We start from the raw sequence: 24,336 nt of genomic DNA on the forward strand, positions 1-24,336 counted from the left end.
GTAATATACGTTACGTCGTTTATATACAAATAATTAGTTTGGAAGGGGGGTAAAAACAAAAAAATTCTGGAAAATTGAGATCACCATTGTATAAAAATAATATTAAATTTCTTATTAAACCCTATGAGGTATTAAATGGTTCACGGCAAAATGATCACTCTATATCGTGCTTTAACATAAATGAAAATGATTTTAAAAAGAAACTTCACCACCGGTTTCGGTCCATTAATTATACTTTTGTCTAATGTCAGGTTCACATCAAAACATTTAAAACTGTTAAGTCTTAAAAAACTAAAACTTAACTTAAGTAGAGAGAAAACCAATTTATTAATCTAATTTTTTTTAACATGAATTTAGTATCACTTCTTTATTCATAGTGTGGAGGATGGTGAAACTTGTTTAAACGAGTATTTAATTGATGGTAAGTTAAGAAAATTATCAATTAAGGAAAAAGTGATAAGATTTTATTTTTGTTTTTTAATAATAATAAAATTAATTATTATTTATTTAAGATTTAACTACTTGATTTTTTGGGTTCTCTTTACTTTAACTGAATAGGCAACTACGTTGACATTTCACTGATAACCGCCTTATCAATTCATGTTGTGGTGCTGGCTTTTGACATGTTATCACTTATCATCACAAACGTTGCGTTTTGAACATCCAACTGTCTACTCAGATGCTAAAGTCTGTAAGTATTTTTTTTAAAACTGTAATTTGTTGAATAAATAATATTTTATTTATTAATATTTTTTCTTATAAATGTTTTATATATTTTGTAATTTTAGTGCAATTATAAAATATTGTATCCTATGTTTTTTAGATTCAACGTTAAGTCAAGTTAATTAGGTACTTAATTGTATCATCATTATACTTAACCATAAATTGTGTGTATTGCATTAACTTTGCTCATGTTCTTCTATTTTTCTCCTTATTCGACAAAACTGTGCCACTCTAACATTGTTAAAATATAGGATAAACGTACTTTTTTTCTCTTGGTCACCATTTTTTTCTTGTCACTATTTGAAAAATTACCACAATAATAATTGTCTACAATGCATCATGTATTGAAAATTTTAAATAATAACTAAATATATATTAGGTATATTGTTATTTTATCTTTTAAAATTTCAGAACTAAGGTTATTATTTTATGGTCTTGTTTAACTGTCATACTAACGTGTATTGTTTAGTTATAGTCAATTTAGAAACATGGAAGATTTATTAAAATTGGTGCGCTCGAATTTCACTCGAATCGATGTGGCCGATATGGATGATAGGACAATTGAGGAACTGTTTTTTCAAAATGGACCCAGTCGAGACAAATGGATTAAAACTCTAGTGTACGAACAACTCTTAGACATTGATACGGAATCGGACGCTACGGAACACGGTTTATATTATTTTAAGTTTTGTTTGTATAGTTTTTTCATGCATAAAAATTTGTTAAAGCTTATTCATTATTTTCTAGATTTAAAGCGAATATTTGTGGAGTTTGGGTTGTTAAATAAAGAAACAGCAGATCTGTTTTTAAAGGTGAGTCTAATGCCATAATGTTATCACCACGGAACATCACAATTTGTTCGCTTGTTTTTAAATTAACTGTAATATTGATAATTGTTTAAAATGGTTTGTTTTTATAATTGTAATATTAATCAAATGGTTTTATTTTAGGGTGATATGTCTAACGAAAAGCAACTTGCTTGTTGGAAAAGAATCGCGCCGGCATTTAGACCTGCTAAATTAGATTCAGCTCCACGGCCTGATTATGAAACAATGTTTAGCCATACTTATCAAAAGATAGAATTTCTTCGAGTAAGTTTAGACAATATAAAATAATATTGCTATAGGTAAAAATATATGTACACAGTATAGTATTGTCTATTATTATGATTCTATGTAATAAGCAATGTAATACTAGTGTCAGATGTATTTTTAGGCTGTTCAATTTTTTGACAAATTTGAAAATAAATATATTCATTAGGTTGGTTTTTAATTTACAAATTTCTGAATTTCTTTCGGGAAATATTTCTATTTTATGCAATGGGGTAAAAAAAAATTATACACTTAAGCACAGCGTTTGAAAAATTAATAAAATAGTAGAAAAACGACTTAAAACATTTTTTTTATTGTTTAAGTCTACACAACTTAAAGACCTGTTTAAACAATTCTTTAAGTATAAGATCTAAATTAATATCAGTATTACTTAACACGTCAATTTATGTTACATTTTTATCTAACAATTTCTATAATTATTTTTCTAATACTAGAGTTAAATATTTTTAAATTATTTTATAGTGTAAACAAAAGTGTAAATATGTATTCAAGTTGAAGAGATACTAAGTATAAAATAATTGTTAATACCTAGTTAAAATAAAATTGTTTACACACATTTCGCATTTAAATGCCTCGGCGTCGACTTTCTTCACTTTTAAACTGAAACAATAATCTTAAATGTGATAAACATACGTTTAAAAATTGTATAAACAATGTTGTATTACTATCTGATTTGTTTGTATTTTATTATTTAAAATGATATTGAATGATATTTCAGTCAATTACGAAAAAGATATATCTTCCGGCTGAGTTAATGCTGAAATTAAAGAATCCTGAGTCGCAAAATTTAAACGGCTATACTTTTGAAGAATCGATGCAAAAACTTGAAAGTATTTTAAAAAAGTCTGCTAGCGATTGCCTAAATGTGAGTAAATTGTTAAGTATACAGTTATAAATAAAACGTTTTTATAGTATTTATGTGAATATTATAATAAATATAATAATATGACGGTTATGTATTTTGTTAGGATTCTTCTGCATGTGATAATTCCTTATTGACTGATGATCGCTTAAATGTGTTGGATGTGGACACTGTCAAAGAGGAAGTTGCCAATTACATAAAGATTTGTGAACAAAATCAAGTCACTTTACCGACCGACTTGCAGTTCAATAAAATATCTCTAGACGAATTTACCGAACAAATAAAAAATGATGGTTTGACCGAGACCGATTTTATTGAATCGAAACTAAACGATGTTTGTGAAGTAAGTTATTTCATAATTGTTTTTAATGGCTTGTCCATCAGGAATTTTTAATAGATAATGGTTTTTTTTTATTTTCGATAAAAAGCTTTTGAGGCAAGAACAAGAGTTACAAGTCATAACTGAATCGTTGGCTAATCAATAATCAGGTAAATATGTCAAATTACTGAACTTTTCAAATTATAAAAAAACGGTGATGTACATATTTTTTTTGGTTTTATATTAATAGTATGTGATTTAAATTTAGATTAATTAAGAGGTCTAGTATTCAAACCTAGTATTAAAAAAAAATCATTATTGTAATTAAAAAGGATTGGAGGATATTAAATTATTAAAAAAAGAAAAAATCATTAAAAAAATTTAGCACTGCATAAAAATAATTAATTTAAATTTGAATATAAAAATAACAAATATAATTGATAGTGGATAATATATCATTTTTTTCCTAAAAAAAGAACATCATTTATAAGTATAAGTAGAAATTCGTAGATATAATATTCATTAGGTTGGCTTGTAAAATTGTATTGAATCACATATCTTTTTGATTTGTACGATTTAAATCAATTAAGCATTTTATCCGAGGCCTATTTAAAAATAGTTAACAAATTGTATTAATTACTTATAAAATTTTTTAAATATTTCTACATTTATCTTAAAACATTTTTTTTTTATCTAGTTATATAACATATACAAAGTACTCGTATTTGACAACAATGGTTAATTTCCTGTTTGAATACATTTCTATTTTATTTTCAGGGACGGGTACATTCCCAAGTAGAAAAAAAGTATGAGTGTTTTCAAAAAATTGTAAATATTTTAAAATCATGTTTTGGCAGGAAATAAAAATGTGTTTAAAAAATGATAATATTTTACGTAGGTACTAGTAAAACATTGGAAATAATATGTTCGTATACCTTTACATTATTTTTTAAACATTTATTCTACTGCCAAAATGGTTGTTCTTAGTTTTTTGTTTTTAAATATTCACATTTGTTAGGTGCAACTTATCATTACTACAAATGAATCCATTGTAAATTATTTAATTATAGTTAATTTTGTAGCATAAAAAAAAAAAATTGTATTAAACTATTATAAAAATGATATAGCATAAAGTCATAATGATATGTACCCCATTAGGTAATTTAAATGTGATTTAAATGGTAATTTAAACATGTGAGTTCCACTAAAAGTTCAGGTTTTTTTCTGTTACGCTGTAAATCCTAGATATGACTTTTATTATAAGAACATATTGTCGATAAAACTTTGAATTTGTCATGTCATTGTAATTGTGTGGTAAGGAGTTTTAATGTCACGTACCTAGTAAAAAACTTTTACAGCTCTATGCAAAGTAACTTCGTAGACATTTTAAGGACTTTAACAATATTATTTTCTAACTCTGTAACAGTAAACTTGATTTAGATTAATAAGGAACTTACTGTACTTTTTATCTTTTTTTTTTCAGAACCTGATATGTTTTGTTCAATTGTCGCTCTATGTTATTTTTAAAAATTGAATTATTACTATTATTATTATTAAAATATTGCTACATTTTGAAAATCTTTTTGTATATTATAATTTTTTTTTTTTTGAAATGTGTTTTTTTTTTATCTGGATCCACGACATCTTCTAAACACAATTTCGTGTTGCCACTTGCTTTATGTATATATGTAATATATGCGACACTTTTAACCCTTAGATACACAGATAATGTCGGTCCGGTAAAAAATATTTTCCGTGTTGATGCGGATTTGACTCATCTAAGATTTATTATTTTCTTACCAGCAGTGCATCACGTACTCGCGTGTAAGCGTGCACACGGTTTGAATAATAACAATAAAGATTATGTCACCAGAAAATAATTTATAGAAATAGAAATGTCCGTGTAGGTATTTTATGTTGAATTCTTCGTTTTTCTAATGTTTGCTCCAAACTCGGTGGCGTATACCCAGCTAGACCGACAAGAGGTGGGCTAGTCTCTCAGCTAGCTTCTGGTAGGCACCTACCTATTTTTTTTTTAAATTCTCCATTTTTCTCCATTCTTTGAATACATATATAGGTGTCGTCTCGCCCACCTCATATAAATTAAAATTCCCTATGTAGTTTCTTCATTAAAAAAAAAATCTGACGCCCATTAAATTTTTGTGTGTTTACTCAGCGATTATTTATAGGTTGTAAAAGCGACAACTACGTAGATAGTCGTTGGTCAAAATTAAATTTGTAATTTTTTGATTAGATTAATTTTTAATAATACTTTATAGTAATTTTATAGTTTTACTGTAACTATTTTCTACTCGGCCATGTCGACATGTCCTTGCATGTTTGCTGGAGGAAAAATTGTAAGGTTTCCATTTATATTACATTCCAATAGACTAGCTAATACAGTGAAATCCGGACAGATATCTATTTTTAAGGTAGTGATAAAATCAAGCCCGACGCAAATTTGCCTATTGTTAGACTATACAAATCAAATCAATATTGTTTTCGTTGTACTTATATTTAATTGTATTCTATTAATGAATATTTTTAAACTTGTAATGGGGTCTAGGCGTGGGAGAGGATAGGCAATACTTAAGCTCTCGTTTTTCGGAATGGTCCTTTATGCAGGTAAGATTTACAAAACCCTTAAACGTCTCACGATGCGTGTTGTCTACACAATAGCACGATTGAACGCCATTCGGGAACACCGAAACTAGGTAATGCCATAGGCGTCTATAAGGCGCTAATGGGAGCCACAGCACCTCTTGAATTTTAAAGCCATCATACTATTACTATACGTTTACATTGGCAATGGCACCATATTAGGGCAGTGCAGTCGCCGCAGACTTTTGAACCAAATATCGTTTGGAATGTTTTGGTAATGTCCTACACGAAAAATATTTTTTTTTTTTTAGAGTATTGGTCTTTTTATTCCAATCCAGTACGCATTCAAACTTCGACCAATCCCACATTTGGTAAATGTTATTCAACGATTTTCATTCCGCACAAGAGTCCATATTTTTTAATTAAATTTTATCACTAATGGTGGTAAAAATGTGGTTTTCTAATGGGTAATGATTTTTTTGTCAAAGTCGTTAGAGTTTTTCCCGTTAAACAGTCCATTAAGAGGAGGTTATACGGTATACCCCCAGTATTTAAAAAAGGAATTTTGTAAAGGGACATATCAAGTTAAACTTTAAAGCTAAAACGATTATGTATGTATATTTATTTTAGTATAGTCATGAGTCATAATAAAGCCACGCAGCATGCTCGTTTTACTCTATGATGATTTTAGAGAAAAAATGTCTATTATCAAATCCGAAGATGATGCCAATTTAAGAAAAATATGAACTATTGTTTTTTTTTAACATACTTATTATTTAGCCTAATATTAATTGATGTCGAAAAAATGTATTTTTCAATTACTTAATATAATGATAGCTTTTATACCAAGAAATATATGTATATATAATATATAGATATATCTTGAAAATGTTGCCTTCTTTCATTTTTGTTGTAGATGTTTAATTCAGGATCTTATTGTTGACAAAAAGTAAAGTCAACTCTGAAGGCAACAAGATGTGTATTTACATAAATTAATTAATAAGGAAATGATAATGTACGTCTAAATAAATAAATTTAACTGTCGATATGAGATATCATTATAATTAATCGCATAAACTGTATTGAGACTTATAGAATTATATACTTGTATCGGTTGACAATTTGTTGACTCGCTAATCCTTGGGTTTTGATATGCATACACCTATTATATGATTTTAAATGCATTTTTTCGAGCTATTCAATTGGAGCTCGTATCTTATACACTGGTTGTGCCACTTTGGGTGTTTGACGGATCTAGGGATGAAAAAAGCAATAAGTTTACACGGTAAAAAGAAGAAAAAAAATACACATTCTAATATATTATACTATAAGACTACATTTTTAGTGCATACAATTCATTTACATACGTGAGGGGTTTCAGCCCCCGCGGCTCTGGGTTCTGGCACCGTGTGACGCGCCCTTCCTCCTCAGGTTTCGGGGTTTAAAGTTTTTTGTCATAAAATTAAAAAAAAAAAAAAAACCGAATTGAGCCCCACGACCGCGGTGTGATGTATATAGGTAGGTGGCGGCCAAGCTCTGCTTATTTAAGTACACTGTACAGAACAGTGGTCGCCGGGCAAGTATATAAAACCGCACGCACTCGACATAACAACGGCCACAACACTGTACACTGTATATAACTGTACAACTGCAGGGCTATGTGTAAATGCAGCAGGCGATTTAAATATAGAACGTGAGTGTGTGTGTGTGTGGAGCAAGGCGAATATCATCGGTTGCGAGTGTGTGCCGTTCGTGTGGTGTGCCGAGACGTGTCGCCTGCAGCCAAGGGATTCGGTCGGTCCCTATCCTGCTCGTGTGTAAAAGCGAGTGCATGTAAGACGTGCGAGCGCCGCCCCGTCGGATCCACGCGATTTTCCCATATCCGTATCGCCCGTGTCGCATACCGTGTGCGTGTGTTTTTTAAAATATAAATTAAAAAAAAAAAAAAAAATCCTAATTCTTTTTCCCTCCCCGACCTTGCGGCCTCTACCCTCTCAGCCCGCTCCCCCGAGAGCCCTCGAACCGACATGTGACCGGCCGGAGTCGGTTAAGTGTATTTGTCTTGTTGCTTTTTGTATGTGCGAGCCCGTCTTGTCGACCGAATCCGACCTAAGGATTTTGTTTTTTTGTTTACCCGGAAAAAGTAAGTAAAAGAAAGAACGTGAAAGAACGTGCAATTTTTTCCCATCATGTTTCTATCAAAATTCATCGTTTGCTCGCAAAACGAACCGCATGCGTGTAATTTCTTACATGCATCGGCACTATGTCCCTATTTGTTAGTAGTTTGTCTTTCCTGTAAAATTTGAACTTCCGCAGATGTTGGCGTATGCCTGCCCCGCTTGCGGTTCTTCTTTGGGTGTCTGTATTCAATCAGAGTGTAGATACAAGCTCCTGTCTCTAGGCTAGATGTGCTATTAGAAATTTACTCTGATCGCCTTGCCCACTCCTATATTATATAGCAATTAGCGGTGCAACGTGGTAAAACAATTGTTGAAATCCATTAGGACTTATGATATAACATGATGAAATACAGCTGTTGTATGTCATGTTTTACAACAGAGTAGATGTCTTTGGTTTTTTTTCACAACTTTCAAATTGTAACATGCGACGAGGGCGTAAAAAATCGAAATAAATCAACTTAAGATATTTTGGTGATGACTTGAGGCATTTTAAGTAAAATGACTCGTCATAGTCGATAAAATGTACCTAACAACTGGTTTCGGTCTATTGGTCCTATATTTTTTTTTAGAGAATATAAAATGTTGTCAGTTCTTTGGGCCCAACAGAGCCATATTTTTAGCAACAATTAATTAAGATATTTAAGCCACTAAATATGTGAATTAAAACATTTTATTCTTTATGTATTTAATTAGTTATTATATTTTGTAAAAAAAAAAATGGTATTCTTGCGGCTAAAATTAAAAGTCATATAAATTGTATGTATATAATGTTATTTGTAAACTATTGAATTATTTTATATAATTAAATAAAAAAAATGACCTGAACCGAAAATTAAAAAAAAAATGTTTTTTCTATAACCGGCTAGTTAATCGATCCAATTTAACCAGAAAATTCCTTCAAAAATAATTAACAACAGCCTATGCCAGCATTTCCTCAGTTCTTCAATTTATATAACGTTTCCTATTTAATGAAAAATGTGTTGTAAATTATTATGTCATCATACGTCTTCTAAGTTGACATGATGATGAATAGCAAATCTTAAAACAAATAGATAATTAAAGCGTTCATTTTATTTAATAAAGGCTAAAAAAACGTTAGTCAATAGCAATATTAGATTATTTTATAGTATTATATATCATATAATTTTATGACTTAAAAATTATATAATGTAATATATTTACCACCGATAATTGTTAATAGATTTATACAGTATTGCTGAAATTTCGAGTTTTCTTTAATACTATTAAGTATAGGTACCTACCTATAAGTATTTTGGTCTTAATAAATTAAAATAATAATATTATTCAATTAAAAACAAAATCAATTAACTACAAGATTATGCAAAAATAATCCATGTGCATTGTACATAGTAATATACATAGTAACATGGTAAATTATTATACCACACAATATAATAAATTGCATTTTTTTATTCTGTCGTATCCATTAAAAACTTGGATTAATTAGGTATGAACTATGAGAAATAATGTTACAAATTAGTCTCTACAGATGTGTACACATCTAATATCACGGTAATTATATAATATATATAACTGATCAATTTTTAATTGTGAGGAATTGCTGTATATTTTTTTATCATCGTTTGAAATTCTGTTTAACAACGTGTCGATCGACTTACATGATAAAAATTATTTTTATCTAATATTTTATGTAACGAAAAATGTCGTCGAAAGCCGTTGGAATATTATTCACGGCGCACTTCCTAATGGCTCGAGTGATTTATTTTAATGTGAGAAGTAAAAAAAAAAAAAGGTTCTAACTTCTCTTCATTAGTGTTTTATTGCTTTAGGAGACGTCTGCTTTTTACTATGGACAAAATAAACTACACTACATTAAGATAATTCTATTTTCTGTTTCTATAAATTATTTTAAATATTATATATATATTTACACACGAAGGGATTTGTATAAATTGTAGTAATACCATCTAGTGTTTGGGTGTTGTATTTTGGCTAATGAAAAAGATACGTCTTGGAAACATTACTAATACCTAATAATGCTTGAGAAACACTTTTAAAATATGTAAAGAAAAATAAACATACTTTTTAAAAAAAATGCAAGTATGTCATATAAGTATGATTTATGAAGAATCTGGTGGTTAGATTGTCCTCAGTCTTGTTCCAGTATGTCTAAGGAATATTCCATACGAATTTGGAACTGATTCGACTATTTTAAAAAACGTTTTGGAGCGCTGTAAATTTAAGTTGAAAAATAAGTACATTTTTTTTGGGCTTGAACTTTTAACTAAGATACGATTACAGATCTATAGAGTCGTTACACGAAGAAATCGGTCAAGTGGTTTAGAGAGATATCGTGGGCATATAAAAACACATCTTTGTAAAAACAATATCTTCTCAGCTCCACATCGAAGCTAAAAAAACAATTTTAACGTATAGGTATTTTATTATAGGTAATTTCATCTGATGTAATAAAACATTTTGAATTGATAACAGCTCAATAACAGATGCTTCTATGCGAGTTTAAATATATGATATAGGACAGAAGTTAGAGTTTTTAGAGTATCAAAGGTTAATGAAGTAGAGAAAAACTTTAGAAAAATAGTTTTTAAGAAAATGTCTAATAGGCGTGATGTTGAGGAATGCAATGTGTGTGTATATTATTGTTATGGAGTGTTGTATAATATCCTAATTTGTCCTTTTGCGACCGAAACCATACCTTGCAACATGTGTTGTACACCATTCATTAACACTACTTATTCGTATTGGCGCACGCAGTTACTTGAAACAGCGATAATTCTCCACAGGAATGCCAGCGGGTGGTTTTTTTGCCTGCTTATGGTAAATTGGATTAAGTCTGTCGAAGTCTTTCATTCACGCGCCTTTTCTTGGAAGTTTGTAAGTACCATTTTCTAATGTTTCACGGTGAGAGTGCGCGGAAAGCGAAGGGGGCGAGACGGTCTAGTGGTTTTCTCATTTTTACTTTTCAAACTTCAAAGGGAAAATAACTAAAGCATAAGATTTAGCTAAAAAACAACAAAATGTGTTAAAACATTTTCTAGCCGAAGACTAGCGTGTAGACCTAACCTAACCTAACCTGACTGATAGGCCAAATAGGTAAGTATGACAACGACGATGGAAGGTAATTTTTTTCAAAAACCTGTTAATTTCAATAAAATCAAAATATCTCATTTACATTCACGGTGAGCGATGGGTATGTTTGTCTTTATTGGTTCATACGTTGGTAGGACAATTTTTGTGTCTGCTACCGGTGATATACGGATCTCATATTATAGAAAACATTATGAGGATAGGTATGGAATTATTTTTATTTACTGGATACGGTCACACATTGTTTGTTTGTGGAGACATTCACCTTTTTGTGTTGCCGGTTTCTTTTTCAAACGATATATCCGGCGGCTTAAGGTACCGATGCCAACGGGCGCATCCGTTGATCCGGATTGCTTGTGGGATAACGACTATGAGAACCAGAAATTCTCGGTCGGCTTATATTATTAAGCACTATTTTTTTTTTTTACTGCCACTGAGATCTACGACGATGACAATAATAATTATCGTGTGTTATATGGACCAATAAAACGGCGGTCGCGTTCGGTGGCGGCGACAGGGAACAGTCTTGGAGGTTGATGATTTATTCGCGTTAAGCTTGCCGGGCTCCCCTTATGTATAATCCGAAACCAGAGCCTTTGCCGGTTAAACGTCGGCCGGGCTGGCTAGTCGAATAATAATAATAATAAAATATACATTATATATTTATACATAAAAAAAAAATGGCTTCACTTTTTACGACCTAGGGGACCCGGAATATTATATTCTTAGGGTCCGTCACTTTTGTCTTACCGCAATAATATTATGTGCACGCGAGTGTCTTAATCCCGTTAGCCACGTCGCCGACTTTGTACTTTACACTTAGGTACCTGTATATACAACCAACCATTCTTAACAGTATTGTTCCTATAGGTAAGATTATGTGTCGTTCTATAGCTATAGCTACAGGGTGATTCATTGAACGCGAGGCACTCATTTTCTTTGAAAACAATATTGCAATCTTGTAGTTTGTCCTTTTGTAAACATTTTTGTTTTTGATGTTATTTTACAATACATATTAGACAATACCTATTCAAGTCCTAATTTTTAAACTTTAATAACTATGAAAATCGTGCGAAACTGGTTATCGACCAGTCGAAATGTTCAGCAAATTGTTCTTAATTTGTTAAGTTACTATTTATGTTTCAAAGAATGAATCATCCTGTATATTAGCGTGTCCAACACTCTAACAGCCAACTCACATTAAGTTTTTATAATCCCCAGATATTCGATGTTGAATGTAAAATGTAAAATTGTATAGTCCAATGTAGGTACTATTGAATGTATTAGACAAATGAAAATAATGTAAATGTTTACTTTATTTAAATACCTTCAGTATAATATATCCGTACAATAATTACTCTCGGAATCGGCAAAAAAATCCAAACAATTAAAAAATAAAAACCGTAAAAATATCTATCTTGAAATAATGATCTTGAAATGTATAAAAAAAAATTGTACTTCGCTATAAACAACGTGACAGTCTCTTAGATATACAATACAATAGTTGTTGTAACCAAGTAGTTTTTATAAGTGTGTATTTTTTTTCTTTTTTTTTTTAAATATAAATAACGCTTTTTAAATAAATTGATCCCGACGGACCAAGTGCTCCAAATTATGACATTATCGTAGTAGACCAAAATAAAAACAACATGCAACACAGTCCAGCACTGTCGGCTTTGAGTTATCCTACATAGTGTTTAGGTTTTAATTCAAAACAGCTTTTTTTTTTTTTTAATATTCGGTCGGGTCTATGGACCGGAAAATAGAATGGCGTGTACACAAAATGTATATTAGAAAACTTTTGAGTTTAAATTGAATAGCACGCCAGTTAAACGTGGCGAGACTGAATCTAAATTCACCGTGAACAGGTTGTTTACTTTGGTTGAGAATATTGCTGTCCCTCAAAATTGCGCGTGACCAATGCTTACAAATATCGATATAAAAACGTTTTAATAGTTGAACTCAAAAGTGTTTTATCATATTTGCAATTCGTCTTATATTTATGCACAAACCAATCCGAGATAATGAGTAAGAACTAACGGGATTCTATTAGGTTGGGACTTGGATCGCAAAGGTTATATTCTTAGTAGTCGATTATTATAGATTTTTAACATATTTTAAATAGATGAGATTATATTTTTTGCAAATAAGGAGTAAGGTTAGGTTAGATAGCAAACTTTATAATCTTTATCGATAATTCGTGTCGAAGTATTGTCAGTACAATCTCATAATACACCCTGACCTAACCTAATCTATTTGTGGGAAGCATGAAACGTGCCGTGGTACTGTTTGTGACTGTTATGTGCGAATCCCACAGTCAACATTTTTTCGAAAATTAATTTTCGGTGTCAAAATACTTTATAGAGTGAGACGAACAAGTTTGCATAAGAAAATTATCAAGTCGACGCTCTAAAGCCTATAAAATATTATGCTAATGAAAATCTCGTTTATTTATGAAAGGGAATAAGTCTAATAAAATATCGAATTAGTTATAATTTGATTTGAGTCATAATTAAACGTGCCAGTAGTAAAGCTTTTACATTTACTTTTTATATTCGATAATTTTATTTGTTATTTTATTATTTGGCAAATAAACCGTTTTCGTTTTCTATTCCACCGTGTTTTTTATATTTTATTTAGCAAAGGGAATAAGTCCGCCAGCTGCGAAAAGCTAAAAAATAAAATAAAATATTTCTAATGGATAATATAATGAGTTTTTTGCTTTTTTTTTAACGTTCATACTTAACACAACAGTTTTTTTTGCGTTTTCTCGGCATTTTGGGTGTTTTGATATAGTATTCCCTTTCTTGAATAAGCGATTCGATCACGTGTACTCGTATTATATTGACATTTAATGCACTATTAAAGGGTTGAAAACTAGAAACGAGCTAACGACCAGCTGTTGCTTTGGAAGGTTAAGTTTAAAACTGTTTAAAATGTATTTTACAGCGAATTTTATGAAATTATCGTATGACTAATAACAATCACAATGTTAGCTATAATGTATTTTAGTGGGATGCCGGTTGTCACATTGTATAAACTACACTAGTTGTTAGGATATGTCAGTATTAAAAACGTGTTGGAGAAAAAACTGCACGCGTCCAATTATGCGGTTATTTTTATCACAATAATAATCACTAAATAGTCAGTTGACCGCACTTATGAAATGTTGTTATTATTTTTATTATTATTATTATTATTATTATTATTATTATTACAGCTTAGTAATGACGAATGACGGCGATGAGTAATCAAAGAAACTTTAAAAGTGCATTAAACATAAAAGGGACACCAACCTAAGACAATGCGTGGGCTATCGGATTTACATAAAAAAATAAAAAATACATATCCGCTATTTTTTTTTTTAAATTTATTTCTCTTCTCGGTAAAATACTGACGATGATGTGCATTTTTTGTTTTTTGTTCAAATAAAACATATGTTTCATGTTTAGAATATCATAATCGGTTTGCCATGTTCTACGTAAACAAAGACCGTTTTCTTTGTACAATTATATATATATACATATGCAATAAATATACTTTTTCGTTTAAAAACATAGCGCTTTGGAGAAAGCGAATAATAAGTAATATCCATGAACACATTGAGTGTATTGACGGTTTAATCATAGTATACACGTTTTACACGAAAACTGAAACCCATTAAAATATAGTTAATTTGTTGCATTGGCATTGGTCTAGTTTTAGGTTTCTGGTAACATTTTAATTTTTTGATTACTAATGGGGAGGTTGCTTTTTCAAGCGGCGAATTGGAATCTACACTTCTCTTTTTTTTTTTAGGAGAAGGGGGCAATAGTTTTAACTATTAATGTAAATACTTCCCTATAAGCCACGTGTAGTTTGTACGCCATCTGGAGTCTGCTTTGTAATGGGTACAGTATGTACTTTAATCTCAAGTACAATTCACTACTGTGACCTTTTTAATAGTGTTACTCGTATTTTCCCACGTAGCAGGACGACAATAATTGAGTTTGTCCAGTTCTTACATCATTTGGTATTTGAGTGTCATTGTTGATTTATAACGCTTTGGCCGATGTGCCTCCTAACAACACTTGCTTAATCTTATCATTCATCCCCATACTAGAACAGACGATCGGCTAATTTTCTCTATCTTATTGTTATGCAAGGATAATTGATTTCCTTTTATCATTTATCTCTTTTCAGCTGATAAGGTTATCAATAATCTCTTATTAGTTTTGTAGGTAGGTATCAGCCTATTGGCGGGAATAACAGCGAATGCGCAGTAACATTTTTCGTTTTTCTTGTAACATTCACTTATAAAAGCGCGTATATAGGTATAGATTATTAATTTTATCCTATTATTTTTTTTCTTATAACAGCGTTTTCCACTATGTTGCATTGGTGCACATTTGTATGTTTCAGTACTGCACTATAGTTTTCTGCATACGGTTTCGGGTATGTTTCGTCTGGTTTTGCATTGGCCTGCATCAGTAGGTACGATTACCAGTGAACTCTTCTAGTGCGGCAGGGTGTAACAGTGCAAACGACATTATCTCTTATTAGTCATCCAGAAATAATCGATTTCCTCTTATTAGCTACATAATTTCATAACATGGTCTCATCATAATTATTTGTATTGTTTGTCCTGCAGGATTTCGCATGCGGTGTGGTCATCGCATGCCCGGAGATTAATGGATACGGTCGGTAGCTGACAAGCCGCGCGGCTGGAATGCGGGACTTACGCATGGGAAGTCCCGCCGGCCCGGTACGCTATGCTTGACGTGTTCCGGGGCCTGAAGAGCCTGGCAAAAATCAGTCACGTGCACATCGACTCGCCTGTATTTCGCTTGCACTACAGTCTGACGGTGATGATGCTGACAGCGTTCAGCTTGATCGTTACCACCCGCCAGTACGTGGGCAACCCCATCGACTGCATACACACCAAGGACATACCCGAGGACGTGCTGAACACCTATTGTTGGATACACTCCACGTACACCATCAAGGGGGCTTTCAAGAAGAAGGTGGGCGTCAGCGTGCCGTACCCGGGTGTAGACAACACCAAGGGCAAACTCGAAGACCGCAAGACCTACGGCTACTACCAGTGGGTGTGCTTTTGTCTGTTTTTTCAGGTAATTGAAATTTGTTCGGCCACAGCCAAACCTGTCCCGTCGACCGTTGCATTAGCGAAGTAAAAAAAACGCTAAGTGGCACCACTGCAAATGTATGTCAAATGTCAGACAGACTTGCATTTGGACATCTTGATGTGTTCATAATAATAATATTTTGTCGAATAAGCGAATTAAACAATCGAGTAAACGATAAAATAAACTGAGTTAACGAATCGAGTAAAAATACACTGAGTTAATAATTTCGAGTAAACTAGTGAACAAATCGGGTGAATGAATAAAATAAAAGAATCGAGTTAACGAGCAAACAAATCAAGTAAATAAATTGAGTATCCAATTAAACGAATGGAGTAAGCGAGTAAATAAATCAAGTAAATGGATCGAGTATACGAGTGAACAAACCGAGTAAAAGAACCGTGTAAACAAATCGAGCAAATTAGTCGAGTAAACGAGTAAAAAAATCTAGTAAACCAGTAAATAAATCGAGTAGACGAGTAAATATATTTAGTAATCGAGTAAATGAGTAAACGCATAAACAATGGGATAGATTTTAATCTTATTGTAAAGTGTTACGTAACATTTGAACTGAACAATCCAAAAACAAACATATTCATATTAAAAACAATACAATTTCAACGTAAAATATATTGGTACATTTAATATTACCTTTTACCTACTATATTATAATATCGTATATTATAATGTTACCCTTCCCACTTACTTTGCGATAACAGCTAATGTTAATGTAAAGATGATGCCAAAACGTTATTAAGTAATTTACGATATACCTTTTGACATTTTCATGTCTTAGCTCTGGCACATAACCGAAAAAAGCGTTACCATATAAGCGTTACCATAAAAGCGTTACCAAAAGAGCGTAACGAAAAAAGCGAAAGGGTTGGGGACGGGAGATAGGGGTGGAATAGGGGGTAGGAGATAAGGGTGGGAATTAGCCGGGACATAACCGAAAAAAAGTGTTACCAAAAAAAGCGTTACGCTGTTACGCGCCCAGAGGTACCAAAGGGATCCATTTCGAATGTTAATCTGTTACGCTGTTATCTGATATGAGATAAGAGATATGCCGTACGTTCAACGTTCAAATTAGAACTAAATGATAAATTCAAAATAGTTTAATTCTCTATGTTAAGTTATTTTTGGCCAGATAATAAACACTACAATTTTAGCCAGAAACTTGATTGTACATAATTTTTTAATCTCCTTGGCCTAATGTATTCGGTACTTCAACGAGACATGAAAATGCTCTTTCGTGGTTGCAGACTCGGCTGAAAAACTGTTTTGGATTTTCTTAATATTTTGGAGCGGTCGAAAAACTTAACGCGCGTTTGATCGATAGCACCTTTGACGTTTGAAGTTTGTAATTATTTATTTTCACGACGGACGATTCGTACGTTTCTGTTTACATTTGCAGACAACCAATCTAATTGATTATTGAGACCGCATAAGTATATTTTGCCGTTCTCTCGATTCACCGGACTTACTAAAATATCATATTCTACGTTTGTACGTCGAGGACTTAGCACAAGCGAGTTGTGACGGAGCTATTCCGGTGCTATTGTGGCTAAGGCCGGTACACGGTTTGGCGAACCGTTTAAATATAGAGTGCACTTTGTAAACGGTGTCGGCGGTGGTCAATAAAAAACTAAAAAAACAATAACAGTAATAATAACAAAAAATAAACGTCTCGAATGTGTGTGTAACAGCTATTGTATTATATTAAGATTAGGACCGCACACATATTAAGTAAACTCGTAAAACGTCCACTAGCATGCAAACTGAGAGTAAATCGTTCTCAAAACGGTCGTAAATCGTGTGCACGTTCCAAACACAATAATAACAATAATGATAGTAATGATAATGATAATAATAATATCATCGTCAAAGTGTCTGTGTGTGTGTGTGTGTTTGTGTAGATTGTTTTGTGTTATCGTGGGAATTGCACGCGGTCTGTTTTTTTTAGACAAAAAGCCAGACAAAAATTCGACTACTTAAGATGATCCGATTTCAATTCTGTAAAGATATACCAGTTCTTTGGCAACTTTACTAGGTTTCGTAGTGAGCAAATGTTTGATTATTGGTTTTGTTTGTGTAAAAAAATCGGGTTTTAATGTTGAAAAAATTGCAAATTTAATTTATTTAATTACAAGAAACTGACATTTTTTAATGGTAATCGGCTTCCTCCTACATGACATAGTGAGGTAGCCAAAGAACTCGAATGTCTTTACAAAATTGAAATTGCACCATGCTATGTATTCGAAATTTCGTCTGGCTTTTTTGGTCTAAAATAAACCAAAGTGGCAAAGTTACTCATAGAAAAAATTATTTAAATTAAAAATAATACCTCGAAGCTTGTAAAAATTAACCGGTAAATTGATTGTCATGGTAGAAATGTATTAAAACCTCATGTTTCTTAAATATTGCCTATACAAAACTCCTTAGTAACAGATCGCATGCAATCCCCTTAAGAAGTTTGCCGTCGGGTGACCGCCAAAGACACCAATAACGCCAATGTGTGGCCTACGGTCGGCGCTGAAAGGCGCAACTCTTCAAGACGTCTTATTTATACAATATTACTGTTATCTCAAACGACCGAATAGCTAATAATATTATGTTTTATACGGATGTGATTTTTGGGGACATGGTTTTTTTGGGCTTAAAAAAAAAGGCGTCATTTGAACATTGAGTAAAAATTTGCGACAGTTTGACCACTTTAATAAAAATAAAAATAATAAAAACTTTAACTTTAATAGAAATAAATAATTTTTCTTTTACAAGTCTATAAACACTTTACAGTATCATCCTTATCGACTGTACGTCAGATCAATAGATAAATTTTAAATTTCCAATGGTTGTGTGATGATATATTTTTTTTGTTACGGCCCCTTAGACAAATATAACTGTCCACGTTCCTCAGTCTTCCTTACTACCATACAGTACTATCGATCTTATCAGCGTTGAACTTATATATATTTTGTTGAGAGTAGCTTCGAGTCAAACAGATTGTCCAGGGCATTAGAGCACTTATTGCCCATTTCCATATTATTCGATTGGGTAATCGGTGTGGCCAGATATTTGAATTGTGTCACATTCTTGATAATATTGCAACTGATAAGTCATATGTTTTGTATTACACGGCTGCAGTAGTGAGACAAATTAAAAATATGTACCAGAGAAATGTAATTTTATCATTGTGGTTACACTGCAGCTAGACTTTTCGCTTACTTAATAATGTTTTAATTATTGCTGCGTTATCGTCAGTAATTGACATGTTTTTAGATTTTTTTTCTATTAACAAATATTTTCACACATTTTACAATGTCATAAAATAAAAATAAAAAAACTCTTACAAGGGTAGGCGACAGTTAGTGGATTGGTAATTGAAATGTAACTGTTGTAATGGAATAGAATTTTAGACGAATTTTTAAATTTAACCAGGTGAATTGATCTTTTTTTTTTACATCAAGAAATTGAACCAATCGCGTTACTTAACACCTAAACAAACATCAATTCTTCCGACAAATGCTTTGAGTAGGTCTTGAGTTGCAAGATCGACACGTTTACATTATACTCTCTGATAAAAGTCATTAGAGTCGATTAGTAAGTATAAAATATTAATAAAACCTATTTGTTCTATTGTACGATAATTTGGCACTAGAAGAATTACTTTTTAGACGTTTAACCGTCGATAAATATAAACAAATTCGATTTTTTATTTGTAGATTAAATATAGACTCGCGGAGAGTGCTCGTTGTATTATTTAAATATTTAAACCCTTTGAATTACTTTTTAAGTCGAACGATCCGTTAAAAACTCGGATTATTTATTTGTTTATGCGGAGTTTGAATTGAAAACAAATAGCTCCACCGAACACATTAGACAAACTATTATATTTTGGTTAAGTGAATTAAATATATATATATATATATATATAGTGCTTTTACAGTAACAAGCCGAGCCAAAATGTATAATTCTATTAAATCAACGAATCACGCTTTAGAACTACAATCAGACTTGGATAACTTTTGCAATTGTTGTGTAGATGTAATGACATGAAGTCAACTTAAATAAATGTTCTAAAATTATTTTTTCGTATATAAAAATAAATTTGATTTAGCTTTTAACTGGGACTTAGTTAATTATTCGATAAAACGCGTATCATTAGTTAATGATTTAGGCATTTTTTTGATACTAAACTAAAATTAAGACAATTTCAATAGTAGGTTTTCTTAAAAGCCGAATTTTATCACCAACTTACATTAAGAAATGTATATTTTTCTTTGGTTCGGTCTCGGTTGCAATATGCCGTTCTCATTTGGTCTCCCAATTCCATAATATCCATTCAAAGTCTAGAACCTATCGAAAATGAGTTCTTGCGATTCCTATAAAGTATAATTAAAGTTTAGAGTGAAAAGGCAGCCTAATGTGACTTTCCTGAAAAATTGTAGAAATTATCTTAATCAAATATTTATTAGAGAAACTTAATTTTCAAATAAATATTAGTAACAAAGAGATAACAGTTTTTTGTCTCACAAAACATTCGCTCTAATTACTCAATTAATTCACCGGCCAACAAGTTAATGTCAATTGACAAATTTGCTCATTTAGATATTTTTTCTTGTAATCATAATGACATTTAATGCGTGTATAGCTTAACTTAACTTTAAAATATTATCGCCAATTTTTGTCTTAATATTTCTTTCTGTTCTTTCTGTACACACAATTATTTATACTTGTACATCTACATAAACCTTGGTAAATTTATACTTATACATACCTTTGTACATATTAATATTGTACCTACTTACGGCCGTCATATTGGTACGGCTAATTTGTTTTGCCTTTTAAATATTTTATCCGCCGTTCAACGGTAGGCACAGTAGGTATTATTTTTGTGGCGTGTACCGTAATCGGCGGTCGCTGGTCTGGCGACGATTTCCTCCTTCTTCGTGTGGATTTCAACGTTTTGCATTGTTTATACATGTTTACAATCAAATACTCATGTTGTAAGCACAAAGAAATAATTTAAGTCTAGAGGAAAACGCCTAATGCGGATTTCCCCCGCAGCAACAGCTGGGCTGTAATAGTCCCCTATGTTGTAGCGGGATTTTTTTTTTTGGACGACGCCTGCTTGCCGTGTGATTCGTGTGGTTTTTCCAAAAAATAAAATCATAATAAAATAAACACCCGACACCTGGCAATGATCATCGCACGTGCAAAGTTTAAAAACGACATGCACACACACACACATGAACGCTGTGTAATAGACTAAACGTGTGAACCATTTGGCCAAGGGCCACGGCGGTCGGCGGTAAAAAAAGCAACTTTCCCTCCGAGTCATTATATTATATTATTGTTCACTCCCTTCGCTTGTATTTGTTTTTTTATTATTATTATTACTATAATATTCGGTTATTGTGTCTAAAAATACCGTTTCGCCGCTTCCATGTAAGTATGACGCTCGCGCCGTCCGGTCTCTAGAGAGGAAAACGGTCGAATTTTGTATATTTTTTTTTTTATAGCTTGTTATTAGCGATATTTTTTTTACACGTTTTCGTTCACAATAGAGTTACCGAGATGTCCAACGGTCACCACCTACCCATTATTATAATTATACCCTTTTTGTCGTTTCCCCGAGTCCCAACGCGTTCAGATGCCGTCTACAGTCTTTCCTCTGCCGCACAACAAAATATTATATACCTGACCTTCTTGATATGTTATTAGAGTTGTAAAATTATAGATACAATAGGTCAATGCAAAAAGGTCCTCTGGGATGTCTTGTCGGCAAAGTGAATTCGCCGAAAGATTGGTTGTTACTCCAGAGTGCAATAACTTAGTTTTTTGTGGCTACAAACAATATGTACCCCAAGGGGTCTCAAATCGTTGGAGAATTATTCAAGATTCAGAAATTAGCACTAACTCGGGTTGGGAAAAATGCCGTCGGTTGATTTGACAATATGTTTTTATGCTCTAATACCATCATAAACCGATTAAAACGGTCATCATCCTTTTCTCCTAGAGGGGATAGACATATTGTTCTTTTCATCACTTTTTCAAGCAGTTTTAGAGATCTAGATATGAACATTAGACCGAAAGTTGATATAGAATGATACTATAACATTCTTGAAGGGGATGAAACTTTATCTTTATTTCACCTATTCGAGCATAGTAGAACATAAGGTTTAAAAATTATACTGAAGGCAGATCTAGAGCAAGGCTATAAAAGGGGGAAATTACACCAATGACTCATGAGTCAGCAGGTAATGGAAATATTTTCACTATATTGTTAATATGTACAATCTATGGGTAATTATGGCAACGCATGTGTAACAACTTACTTCTTTGACTCACTTATAATAGTATAATACTTTTCTTACTGTGCTTGGTTTGGACTGCGCTGGTTTGAACTTACTAACCTAGCAGATTCGCATCAAAGCGTTTGTTTATAAGTGATTTTATCACTTTCAGTCACAAGAATTCCTGTACACTTGTGACTTCGCCGACCTCACTGTCTGGTTTTTTTTTTTTTTTAATAAAACAAAATAAATACGTTTTAAAATAAATATTATATACTCGGAGAAACAATTTTTGAAAAATCTTTGTACCCTTAACCCAATATTGTCGCGTTGTGGTTCGCAGTGATCGTAAATTGCCCGACGACAGATTTTTTTTTTACTTTTCCGACACGTTTAAGTACAACCACGGCCAACACGGTGCCGGGACTTGTGTTCAAGTTTATTTTAAGCATCCGACACGTACATCTGTATGTTCTGTCGTTAGCAAATTATTTATACACGAGTCGCGGTCGTGTTGAATACGGTTAATTGCGTTAGGCTCGGACGGCAAGCCGTTTTCCTTTGTATAATATATATTTGTTTAAACGATATGAATTAAATCAGCTACACGAGTATATATATTTTTTTTTTATATGCGTCCGGCGGTTCACTTCGCGCCTATAGCCCATTTTTTTTTTGATTCCGTTTATAATATAATCGTTTAGTTTAAATTTCGATTAACACCGCGGCCGTACACAATATGTTAACACTCTGTTTTCGTGTTTATAAATTAAAGTAAACGCGAACGTTACAGTGTCGTTCGAGGTTATTGTCTTTCGTTTGTGAATCACATTTAAATTACCTGCTCGCAGCTTGTAAATGTAGATAAAATATTATATTATATTTTGTTACCGCGATTCGTTCAAGTACATCGCACTATCTTTAATTGTTTTTTTAGAGTTCAACACATAGTGATGAGAGTGTACACAATATGGCCGGAGTATTGTTTTTGACTGTTGTGCGCCAAAATATGTTAACTTAAAATCTTAAGACGAGTCCACTTATGAGAGAGGGGGATCCGCGCGAGTCGATGGAAATTCTACTTAGGTCGGTGTCCTCTTAAACGTGGCCACTTCTACAAGAGCGAGCGGTAGATTTAGTCAAGTCCAAGTACTCGAGACTATTTATAATATTGTCATACTTTACCCACTGTAATCGCTTAGTCAAACAACGAGTTCGACTATTTAACTGATGAGTATACGTGTTATCACTTAAAACATAAATGGGTACTCTACTCGTAACTCGACGGTTTTGAATAGTAGTTTGGCGTTCTCCTATTCTCAATAAAATATTAAACTCGAGTTCAACGTTTTAAATCCCATGTATTACAATGGTGTTATATTTTATTCCATTGTTGCGGTAAGAGTATTAATATAATCTATAAGTTAGAATTGACAACATACCTACTGAAATTATTGAACTATTGGTCTGAGAAAACGTTGGTGAATCGCTATAACGCTAGTAAAATCAAAGTTGTTAAGCTTATAATGGTCTAAAAATAAATTAAATCTCAAATTTAGATGTCCTCGACAAAGCGATTTTTAAAATTATTACAAACTGTTTTAGAACATTACTAGCGCCTGTGTGCTAAAATATAACATTTAATAATATAAGTAAACAATGCTAGTAGTATATAGTTATGAATGTGTTGAAACTTTTGCGGATTGACATATCACATGAATGATTTTCGGATATATCCACGTCAATGGTTATATTAAAAAAAAAGTTGATGGTAGAACACAGACAATGCTGTTTTCTGTATTATATAAAAAATTTAGTTTCTTAGTTTTGATTACAGCCTTTGTAAAATTAATCCGCGCAAGGCGGGGTTTATGAAGAAAATAACAGGTGTGTGACGTCCTCTTAAAGGAACATATGTACATGATTTTTATATTGTGTGTTAACAAAGTAGAGTATGGATATTGTACAATAAAGCTGTAGTGATTTATGTAATGGGTGTATTTAAAATTATTTTGGCCATAACCTGAGTT

At 32.1% G+C, this 24,336-nt stretch overlaps 2 protein-coding genes across 5 annotated transcripts in view; both read left to right on the forward strand.

Annotated features, from left to right (window-relative positions):
• Positions 1-570: 570 nt before the first annotated feature.
• LOC126847464 (uncharacterized) lies at positions 571-4,612 on the forward strand. Of its 4 annotated transcripts, none has more exons than XM_050587704.1 (8): positions 571-691; positions 1,193-1,392; positions 1,471-1,535; positions 1,674-1,814; positions 2,554-2,700; positions 2,804-3,040; positions 3,126-3,186; positions 4,500-4,612. In XM_050587704.1, exons 2-7 carry the CDS (start codon positions 1,212-1,214, stop codon positions 3,180-3,182), a joined length of 828 nt encoding a protein of 275 aa, XP_050443661.1. In that variant the 5' UTR covers positions 571-691; positions 1,193-1,211; the 3' UTR covers positions 3,183-3,186; positions 4,500-4,612. The 4 variants fall into 4 exon arrangements, with proteins under 4 accessions (XP_050443661.1, XP_050443665.1, XP_050443662.1 ...); XM_050587708.1 differs by lacking the exon at positions 4,500-4,612 and adding an exon at positions 3,794-3,939; XM_050587705.1 differs by lacking the exon at positions 571-691 and adding an exon at positions 721-849 and having other exon boundaries at positions 4,500-4,570.
• A 2,537-nt stretch (positions 4,613-7,149) lies between these two features.
• The window catches only part of LOC126847463 (innexin shaking-B), a 39,124-nt gene continuing 21,937 nt past the window's right edge, over positions 7,150-24,336 (forward strand). Inside the window, exons 1-2 of the mRNA XM_050587703.1 lie at positions 7,150-7,760; positions 15,518-15,998. Of these exons, the coding sequence (XP_050443660.1) occupies positions 15,639-15,998 (360 nt within the window). The 5' untranslated portion in view covers positions 7,150-7,760; positions 15,518-15,638. The remainder of the gene's footprint in view (positions 7,761-15,517; positions 15,999-24,336) is intronic.

This window comes from Adelges cooleyi, unplaced genomic scaffold (assembly GCF_023614345.1).
Source record: "Adelges cooleyi isolate 19-005CV unplaced genomic scaffold, UGA_ACOO_1.1 ACOO_flye_CR_arks_rails_tigmint_CR_PRNA_108, whole genome shotgun sequence".
NCBI classification, from domain to species: Eukaryota; Metazoa; Arthropoda; class Insecta; order Hemiptera; family Adelgidae; genus Adelges; species Adelges cooleyi.